The following is a 10,796-nucleotide window of genomic DNA, read 5'->3' as shown; positions in this document are numbered from 1 at the left end:
GGGCGCTCCAGAATTTCTATGAGCTCAGGGGCAGCCGTCTCGTTGGAAGTGGCGTTCAGGGCACTTCTCACAAGCCGCATCTGCAGGCAAGGACACTGGCTGTCTCCACGTGGGTCGGGAGAGTCGCGAAGTTCTCCCTAACTCTTCTTCTTTCCCGTGGCGCCATCTTGGGCGCAGGGAACCCATGATTCTGACCGAGGAAGGGTCGAGAAGGTTTCCTGGGGGCTTCAGAGGCTTTCCACAGCGGGAGCATAGAGGAGATGGAGAGAAGGCGGAGGCCCCCCGCGAAGGTCGACTGGCTCTGACCCTGTCCCTCTGGAGGGAGCAAAAGTCGTTCGTCAGGTCCACTCGAAAGACCCCATCCTCAGTAACTCTTCTCCTGACAAAGGCTCCACACCTGGCTGGAGAGCCTGAGGAAATTTTTCGAGGAAAAAAGCAAGACGCCTCTGCCACTCACCGGCGCCTCCTAGCCAGCTTGCACGTCCGCCTCCGAGCGTCCGCCACAGCCGGGACGCCGGCCCCGGCCCCGCCCCCGAACGCGCGCGCCCAAGCTCTGCGCGTGCGCAGACCGCCCGGGCGCCCGCGCTGCGCAGGCGCCATGGGCATTTCCGGGATCTGTCAGCCGCTCTCCCTGGGCCTCGGTCCTCCGCCCGCGCCCGCCGGAGCCTGTTCGCGTCGACTGACCATAGTCCGCGAATCCTCCGCTCGGAGCCCGTCCGGACTGCCCCGACCTCAGGTAAGGGGCAGCAGGGGCGAGCGTCTCGCCCTGTCGTCCTCCCCTGCCCCGGCCTCGCACGGGACTGGGGTCCGCGGGGGAGGTGAGGCTGGGGTTTAGGCCGCGGAGCCCTGAGGCTGCAGGTCTTCCTGCCGGGGCCCCCCGGAGGGGGCGGGGACCCGCGCGCTCTGTGTGTTCCCTCGAGCGGCGGCGCACACAGCTCGCTTCTCAAGGTTTCCGAGCTCCAAGCCGCCTCCGATGCCAGAATTAACATCTTATTCTCCCGAGCCCCCCGTAGCCCTGTTTGCTTCTCTGCTGGAGGCATTTATCACAGTCTGTAGAATTGTGTTAAGCAGGATGCTCGCCCCCGTTTGAGCGTCACGAGGGACTGTTCATCCTTTTTTTTTTTTTTTTTTTTAATCAGCATCTGGTATAGGTCCCTGCACTCAGTAGGCGCCCAGGGAATGTTTGCCTGCCCTCCAGGTTAGCCCTCAGTCCTACGGTTACTGGAGGACCCTCCCAAACTCGAGAAAAACCTTCGCCCGAGTTCTTTGAGATTTCCCTGCATCAGTGCTGCCTTTCTCCGAATCAAAATCGCCCCCTTCTCTGCGCCCCTCTTCGCTTCGTGGAACCTTTTATGTAGGACTGCCAGAGTTCCAACCCTGGCACCACCACTTTGTGGGGTGACCCGGGGAAAATGACTTGTCCGTGCCTGTTTCCTCATTTGCGGTAGGAAGAGTCTTAGGATTTTTCTAAGGATCTGGTGTGCATAAATTCCTAAGACTAGTTCCTGGCTCAATAGTTGCTCAATAAATATGAGCTGTTGGTGCTTCTGGGCAGTCTATGCTCGACTCCCCACCACTCCTCCAGACTTAAGGACCAGAATGGCATAAATTTTTTTATGTTTCTGGCCCCAGCCCGGTGTTTACAACACTGCTGGGAACATGGTAGGAACTTAATAAACTGTAGCTTAGAATCTTTGGATTCTAATTAGAATTATAACGCCATCTGTTCTCATAGGAAGGCTTTGGAACCTTCTACTTTAACTCATTGCCTAAATTACCAAAATTGTCTTAATTCTGCTGTCTTTCCTCATTTGTATCTAAAGTTTTGGTTTCATATAGTCCCTGGGTTTTCGGGTATCTAAACACAAAGGAGAGGATATCAGTCAGGAAGGTGTTTTTGCCCTGTTAGGGAGTGGGTAACTGTTGGGCTGTTTCCTACCACGAAGTATTTGGAGACCTCTTGGAGTTCATCAACTAATCACAATTAAAAGGGGGGATTATTTTGGAAAATTAAAACTCCTGCTTTGGAAGGAGAATGGCAGTATTTTGATTAAGGTATCTTATCCTATGCTGGAACAAATCTTGAACAAAGACGTTTTAAATGGGCTGGGCACAGTGGCTCATGCCTATAATCCCAGCACTTTGGGCAGCTGAGGTGAGAGGATTGCCTGAGCCCGTGGGTTCGAGACCAGCCTGGGCAACTTGGCAAGACCTCATCTCTACAGTAAATCAAAAAACTAACTGGGTGTGGTGGCGTGTGTGTGTGTGTGTGTGTGTGTGTGTGTAATTCCAGCTACTTGGAAGGCTGAGGTGAGAGGATCACCTGAACCCAGCAGGTTGAGGCTGTGGTGACAGTGAGCGTGCCTGGGCAACAGAGTGAAACTCCGACTCAAAAAAAAAAGAAGCTTAAAGTGGTCTGCTGGTGAGGCTGGTGCCTGGAATTAGAGCCTGAATGTTGGGGAGGTTGTGGTGGCCTTGTAGTACCTGATGTTGCTGGGTTGGGTAATGAGAGCAGTTAGAAACTAAATGAATCACAGTCTTGAAAACTGACCCTAAACATGGAACAGAAATTCCCTCTTGTATGAATACCTTCAAACTCTAGAGGAATAGGGCCAAGAATTTATAGTATACGTCAACGTTTCCAAGTTCAGAGGACACTAAGTGGCAAGTTTTTCCAGGTTTGGTTCAAAAGCCTTGGGTCAAAGGCAGATGGGGAACGAATTTACTGAGATCTATTTTGGGTGAGGCTCTATGCTACTTGCTTTTACATGTTATCTCATTTAATCCTCCTACCCACCCACAGCCTTATGATATCAGAGGAAAAAAATGAGATTTAGAGATATTGAGTGACTTGCCCAGGGTCTCATAGCTAGTATGTGTCAAAACCAGGATTGAAATCCAGCCTTGGCTCCAGAGCCTGTGTCTAGCTGTGCATCCGAATGACTCTGTACTCAAAGAGATAGGTAAAGAAAAAGAAAAGGGGTGGGAGTCCTTGGAATCCTACTTAAAAAAAAAAAATTATTTTTGATTGCCTTGCTAAGCTATGGTGTGGCCATGTGCTCTTTGACCTATGGCCAGGCCATGTTTTCTTAAGCTTTGGCCCACTCCCCTCCCTTGGGGAGGTGAATCTCCTTTTTCTCTCTCTCTAACTTACTTTATAAATAAACTATAGTTTCTTTTTTTTCTTTTAATTTAATTGGGGTACAAAACAGGGTTAGGTATACAAATGTTTATTATGCAGCTACCCTTGTTGATGAGTTGTGCCCCCCCCCGCAGATTCCCACTACTGCCAATCCCGCTTCCCTATATTTTTTAATCTAAAAGAAAAATCATTTTTATTCCCCTCAGTGGTGGACAGTGAAAGGTCATCAGTAGAAACTTGTTAAATTTAATGTCATCACCCTTTTGTCCACTTTTCTCCCTCTCTAGCCCTATTAAAACAAAGATTTTCAGATTTCACTTAAATACTAATCACAATTTAGAAATTATAATTATAACACTATGACAGAAGGTGTCTTTTTCTTGGTACAAAATTCAGGCTGTTAGTGATTTTGATGAATACAAGCTGTGTTTACTAGGTGCATTATAAATTTAAGAAACATGAGTGTCGTCTTGGCCTACAGACTTAAAATAGCCACATGATTATAGAAGAATTACAGGTTGAGTGTGTGTCCAAATATGGAACTTGAATGATATAGCAAATTAGAAATGCAATTTTAGAAGTGATTATGCTATTGTGTGAATGTTGACCTCTTTTGAAGGCTTGCTACATTGCTTATAAAACTGATTTGAAGAATGAGAGGGCCTTTGCAGCTGTACTTTTTAAACTGTAGATAAAATATGTACTTTTATTGCACATAGATATTCATGTTAAATTATCTAATTTGCAGACCAATTTTGTTTTAGTTAACAAATGAGCTTATCAGATATGTCTTTTGAATTGAATTGCTTTTAATTAAGATATCTGTGATACAACATGTTATTTTGAGTAGCCATGAGTAAAACCTGTTGTAGTGGAACAATTTGGAGTGAGTGTCTGATATTGGGGATAAAGAGAGAAGCATGCAGTGAGCATCTGGAAATTTATTATTTATATGTTATTTTATTTTTTTGAGGCAGAGTCTCACTGTCTCCTAGGCTGGAGTGCGGTGGTATGATCATGGTTCACTGCAGTCTCAAACTCCTGGACTCAAATAATCAACCTGCCTCAGCCTCCCAGTAGCATGCAGTATCAAGCCCTACTAATTTTTTTTTTAATAGAGGCAGGCATGCACCATCATTCTCTGCTTTTTTTTTTTTTTTTTTTTTTTGAGTCACCCAGACCGGAGTACAGTGGCTGCTCCTGGCCACCACAGCCTGGACCTGCGGGGCTCCGGCGATCCTTCCGCCTCAGCCTTCCGAGTAGCCAGAATTACAGACACGCCTGGCTGATTTTTGATTTATTGTAGAGATGAGGTCTCGCCAAGTTGCCCATGCGGGTCTCGAGTCCGCAGGCTCAGACAATTCACCCACCTCAGCCTCCCAAAGGCACGGGATTACAGGCTGAGCCACTGAGCCCGGCTTTTTTTTTTTTTTTTTTAAATAGAGACAGGGTCTCACTATGTTGCCAAGGCTGGTGGAAGTGTGTGTGTGTGTGTGTGTGTGTGTGTGTGTGTGTGTGTGTGTGTAAGTATGTATATCGGTCAGTCTCTGTCACCAAGGCTGGAGTCCAGTGGCTTGCTCACAGCCACCACAGACTCAGGCGATTCTCCTGCCTCAGCTGTCCCAAATAGCTGGAACCACAGGCATGGGCCACCACACCCAGCTAATGTTTTTGGTTTATTTTAGAAACAAGGTCTTGCTATGTTGCCCAGGCTGGTCTCAAACTCCTGGGTTTACAGGTGTGAGCTACCATGCCTGGCCTATTATCTTTTTTATATGTTATTGTATTTAGTCTTCTAAACTTTTGTTAAGGATTTTTGTACCTATACTTATGAAGAATTGTTTTGTAGTTTACTTTTTTTGTAATTTCTTTTTTTGAGTAGGAGTCTCACTCTGTCGCCCAGGCTGGAATGCAGTAGCATGTTCCCAGCCACCACAGCATTGACTTGCTGGGCTCAGGCGATCCTTCTGCCTAAGCCTTCCAAGTAGCCAGAACTACAGGCACTCACTACCGTAACTGGCTAATTTTTTTATTTATTGTAGAGACAAAGTCTCACAAAGTTGCCCAGGCTAGTCTCGAACCCCTGGACTTGGGCAATCCTTTTGCCTACACCTCTCAAAGTGCTAGGATTACAGGTGTGAACCACCGTACCAGGCAACTTCTAGTTTTAGTATCACAATACTTCTGACCTCATAAAATGAGGTCAGAAGTATTCTCTTCAATTTTTTGCATGAGTTTGTGTAGAATTGTAATTTTTAAAATTTCAAATCATGAGAACTTTAAGTTATAGTTTTATTGATTCCCGCAATAGTTTTGTTATTGCATAATTTTTATCTTAATTACTGATTTGTTTTTGCTCACTTATTCTTTTAATTACTAAGAAAGATACGTTACGATCTCCTAGGCCGGGTGCAGTGACTCAAGCCTATAATCCCAGTACTTTGGTAGGCCGAGGTGAGTGGATTGCCTGAGCCCATGAGTTTGAGAACAGCCTGGACAACTTGGCAAGACCCCATCTCTACAATAAGTCAAAAAATTAGGCAGGCATGGGAGTGCATGCCTGTAGTTCCAGCTACTTGGAAGGCTGAGGTGGAAGGATTGCCTGAGTTCAGTAGGTTGATGTTGGACTCAGCCTACGCTCCAGCCTGGGTGATGGAGTGAGACTCCAACTCAAAAACAAACAAACAAAAAGATCTCCTAAATGATTGTGGATTTGCCATTTCTACTGTAATATTTTTTGTTCTTATAATTTTTATTTTAGAGATAGGGTCTTGCTAAGTTTCCTAGGCTGGAGTGCAGTGGTGTGATCAGAGCTTCCTACAGCCTCCAACTCCTGAGTTCAAGCAATCTTCCTGCCTCAGCTTCCTGAGTAGTTTGGGCTAAGGTGTGTGCTGCCTGGTTAATTTTTTTTTTTAATTTTTTTGGAGCCGGGCTCGGTGGCCCGTAATTCCGCGCCTATGGGAGGCTGAGGTGAGTGGATTGCCTGAGCCCGCAGGTTCGAGACCCGCCTGGGCAGCAAGACCTCATCTCTACAATAAATCAAAAAGTCAGCCGGGTGTGGTAGTGCATGCCTGTAATTCTGGCTACTAGGAAGGCTGAGGCAGAAGGATCGCCGGAGCCCAGCAGGTCGAGGCTGCGGTGGCCGGGAGCGGTCACTGCACTCCAGTCTGGGCGACAGAATGAGACTCCAACTCAAAAAAAAAAATTTTTTTTTGTAGAGATAGGGTCTTACTACATTGCCCACATCTTGAGCTCCTGGGCTTAAACGATCTTCCTGCCTCAGCCTCCAAGTGCTGGGATTATAAGCATGAGCCACTGTGCTCAGCCAGGATATATATGTATTTAAAAACAAATTAAGCCGTCTTATTTGAATTCATTTAAAATTTTTAAGAGATTTCCAAGTCCTAAACTTTTTAAAAAAATTTTGTGAATAGCAGTTTACTTGGAAGAAAAATGTAATGACTTACTATCTTAACTCTTAGAATGGAATATGAAACACTGATGTCTGCCAGTTCAAGATATCAGATTTCTTTTTTTAGTCAGAGTCTCACTCTGTGGCCCAGGCTGGAGTGCTGTGGCACACTCATGGCCACCACAGGCAGCCTCAACCTGCTGGGCTCAGGTGATCCTTCCACCTCAGCCTTCCAAGTAGCCGAAACTACAGGCTCACGCTACCACACCCAGCTAATTTTTTGATTTATTGTAGAAATGAGGTCTTGCCAAGTTGCCCAGGCTGTTCTCAAATCTGTGGGCTCAGGCATTCCGCTCATCTCGGCCTCCCAAAGTGCTGGGATTACAGGTTTGAGCCACCGCGCCCGGCCCAGACTTTTTTTCACTTTAAGGATGTGCTTCTTTTTGACCTTCAAGTTTCTTTACAACACTTAGCAGAGGCATTTCTTCTACTTTCCATCAAGGTTGATTTCTACTTTGTCAGCTAAACTTTCATTGTTCACTTTACAACCTTCTGGTGACTCTTCCATTCATTTCCTGCTTGCATCAGAATTCCATCTCACATTTCAGTCTCCATCCTGGGTGTACAAGACTTAAACTTAAGTGTATTGAAACTTGAATTTATAGTGAAAGTGCCTCTAAAGAATGATAAAGTGGCCGGCTCAGTGACTCAGCCTGTAATCCCAGCACTTTGGGAGACTGAGGTGAGTGAATTGCCTGAACCTGCGGGTTCAAGACCAGCCCGGGCAACTTGGGGAGACCTCATCTCTACAATAAATCAAAAATTAACCGGGCATGGTAGCATGCACCTGTAGTTCCAGCCACTTGGAAGGCTGAGGTGGAAGGTTGACCAGAGCCTAGCAGGGGCAATGCTGGGGTGACCGTGAGCATGCCACTGCACTCCAGTCTGGGCGACAGTGAGATTCCAACTTAAATAAAAAAAAAAAGAAGCCGGACTTGGTGGCTCAGCTTGTAATCCTGCGCTTTGGGAGGCTGAGGTGAGTGAATTGCCTGAGCCCGCAGATTCGAGACCTGCCTGGACAACTTGGCGAGACCTCATCTCTACAATAAATCAAAAATTAGCTGGGCGTGGTAGCGTGCGCCTGTAGTTCCAGCTACTTGGAAGGCTGAGGTAGGATAGTCCTGTGACATATTGTAACATCATGATTATTAATTGTGTCCCCTTTTGCTCTCAGAAACATTCTGGTTTGGATGATACATTAAGTCACTATTAAAAAGTGATGATGTGCACTTCATGTGACTTCTTATCAGGAGATAGTAGATTGGTCTACTATTTATGATACTAAATTTGATCACTTGGTGACTGCCAGATTTCTTTATTGTAAAGGCATATTTTTACCTTTGTAGTTGGTAAGTAATCTGTGGGATGATAATTTGAGACTGAATATCCTGTACCCACGGTTTGAGAGTTCATTGATGACCTTTGACAGAATAAATTCCATGCTCATAGGTACAGTACTAGTTTTATGTACGTAATTAAGTTTTTCGTTTTTTGTTTTTTTGTGACGGAGTCTCGCTCTGTCACCCAGGAGTACAGATGCATGCTTACGACCACCACAACCTTGACCTGCTGGGCTCAGGCAATCCTACCGCCTCAGACTTCCAAGTAGCTGGAACTACACACGTGTGCCACCACACCCGGCTAATTTTTTGATGTGTTGTAGAGACGAGGTCTCACCAAGTTGCTCAGGCTAGTCTTGAACCCCTGGGCTCAGGCAACCCTCACCTTTACCTCCCAAAGTGCTGGGATTACAGGCGTGAGCCACTGTGCCCCACTAGTAATTAAGTTTTAACATTGAGTTTGATTATTTTTTAATGAAAAGACATTGTTTTGTTTACTCCCCATATTTCAGGATTCTCAGTCAAATATTGGTTGCTTGCCTTCTTAGATGCTCTTTTTCTGTTCATTGCAGCTTTCTATCCTTTGGAAATACGAAGAATAATGTCCCTGCATCAGTTTTTACTAGAGCCAATCACTTGCCATGCCTGGAACAGGGATCGTACCCGTGAGTATTATATTAACTTTGCTTTTTTTATTTTGGTTCCTTGACTACATTTCAGATTTAGACATGATTCAGGGTTCACATATTTCAGTGTCACACGTGAGAAGAACACAAATCTTTTGACAGAGCTTCAGAAGAGAACTGGGTCAGTCCTTTGGTTTACTGGCGGAGAGACTGAGATCCAGAGCGATGGAAGGATTTTCTGGTGGTTTTATATCAAGGTAATGTCAGAGGCATTGCTAGCACCCAGGCCTTCTGACTTCTGTCCACTTCCTTTTCTGTAAGACCACTGGGAGGACAGTTTACATCAGAGGCATCGTTCATTGCCCTAAGAATCCAGAGTCTCGGGCTGGGCTCGGTGGCTCAGCCTGTAATCCCAGCACTTTGGGAGGCCGAGGTGAGTGGATTGCCTGAGCCCGCGGGTTCGAGACCCGCCTGGGCAACTTAGCGAGACCTCATCTCTACAATAAATCAAAAATAAGCCGGGCGTGGTAGCATGCGCCTGTAGTTCCGGCTACTTGGAAGGCAGAGGCGGAAGGATCGCCGGAGCCCAGCAGGTCGAGGCTGCGGTGGCCGGGAGCGGCCACTGCACTCCAGTCTGGGTGAAAGAGTGAGACTCCAACTCAAAAAAAACCCCAAACAAACAAACAAACAAAAAGAATCTAGAGTCTTGAATAGTTGTATGGTAATCCCACATTCATCCAGTTTTTAGTCAGAATGCTAGAACCTAGAAATAAACTTATAGGGATATACGGTTTACTCCTGAGGTACTTGGGGCATTAACTGGTGTGAGTATGCTATTAACTAGTGTTTATTATGATAGTACTAGTAATGCATAAATACTGGTATTTATGAGGATTTGGTATGTTATTTGTAATCAGTTTGAGTTTCTAGTTTCCTTTTTTTTTAAAGTTCTCAAACAAACTTTATTAGAGAAAGAAGGGAGACAAGAAAGAGAGACTTGCCAGAATTGGTATGGGCAAAAGAAACTGCCAAGTTCCTAGTTTTCTAACTCAAACAAACTAGAAAGGGATGAAGTCTCTTAGAAGTTGGCACAGGCCGGGCTTGGTGACTCCGCCTGTAATCCCGCGCCTTTGGGAGGCTGAGGTGAGTGGATTGCCTGAGCCCGTGGGTTCGAGACCCGCCTGGGCAGCAAGACCTCATCTCTACAATAAATCAAAAAATCAGCCGGCGTGGTAGCGCATGCCTGTAATTCCGGCTACTTGGAAGGCTGAGGTGGAAGGATCGCCAGAGCCCAGCAGGTCGAGGCTGTGGTGGCTGGGAGCGGCCACTGCACTCCAGTCTGGGCGACAGAGTGAGACTCCAACTCCAAAAAAAAAAAGAAGTTGGCACAGTTCAGCAAGTAAAGTGATGGATGATATAACATGGAAGAGGCAAACAAAAATAAAAACACCTACAAACAGAGACAGATTTGTAGTAGTATGCCCATGAGTTATAAAAAGATAAAAATTAGCCAGGTACAATGGTGTGCGCCTGTAGTCCCAGTCCCTTGGCAGGCTGAGGCAGGAGGATCATTTGAGCTCAGGAGTTCAAGTCTAGCCTGGGCAACATAGTGAGACCCTGTCAAAAAAAAAGGTAAGATCATATTCACTGCCTTAGTTTTGTGTGTATCTATTTTATTTTATTTTTTAATTTATTTATGTGTTAGAGACAGGGTCTTGCTCTGTTGCCCAGGCTGGATCCAGTGCAGTAGTGCAACCATAGTTCACTGTAACCTCAAACTCGTGGGCTCAAATGATCCTCTTGCCTTAGACTCCCAAGTAATTAGGACCACAGGAACATGCCACCATGCCCCTGGCTAATTTTTAATTTTTTTTGTAGAGACAAGGTCTTGCTATGTTGCCCAGGCTGGTCTCAAAACTCCTGACCTCAATTAATTCTTCCTTGGCCTCCCAGAATGTTGGGATTGCAGGTGTGAGCCAATGTGTCTGGCCCACACTATTTTTGTTTGTTTGTTTTTTTTAATAACAGCTTTATTGAGATATACGTCACATAATATAAAATTCACCCTTTTAGCCAGGCTCGGTGGCTCAGCCTGTAATCCCACGCCTTTGAGAGACTGAGGTGAGTGAATTGCCTGAGCGTGCAGGTTCGAGACATGCCTGGGCAGCTTGGCAAGACCTCATCTCTACAATAAATCAAAAAATTAGCCGGGTGTG

General features: G+C 45.8%; 1 protein-coding gene across 1 annotated transcript in view; it reads left to right on the top strand.

Moving 5' to 3' along the window:
* The first annotated feature begins 612 nt into the window (after positions 1-612).
* The window catches only part of ARPC1A (actin related protein 2/3 complex subunit 1A), a 40,215-nt gene continuing 30,031 nt past the window's right edge, over positions 613-10,796 (top strand). The window contains exons 1-2 of the mRNA XM_008057141.1: positions 613-736; positions 8,527-8,619. Coding sequence (XP_008055332.1) covers positions 8,556-8,619 — 64 coding nt within the window. The 5' untranslated portion in view covers positions 613-736; positions 8,527-8,555. The remainder of the gene's footprint in view (positions 737-8,526; positions 8,620-10,796) is intronic.

This window comes from Carlito syrichta, unplaced genomic scaffold (genome assembly GCF_000164805.1).
Source record: "Carlito syrichta isolate Samal-C Ts95f unplaced genomic scaffold, Tarsius_syrichta-2.0.1 Scaffold302779, whole genome shotgun sequence".
NCBI classification, from domain to species: Eukaryota; Metazoa; Chordata; class Mammalia; order Primates; family Tarsiidae; genus Carlito; species Carlito syrichta.
This window is presented reverse-complemented; position numbering and strand designations above follow the sequence as displayed.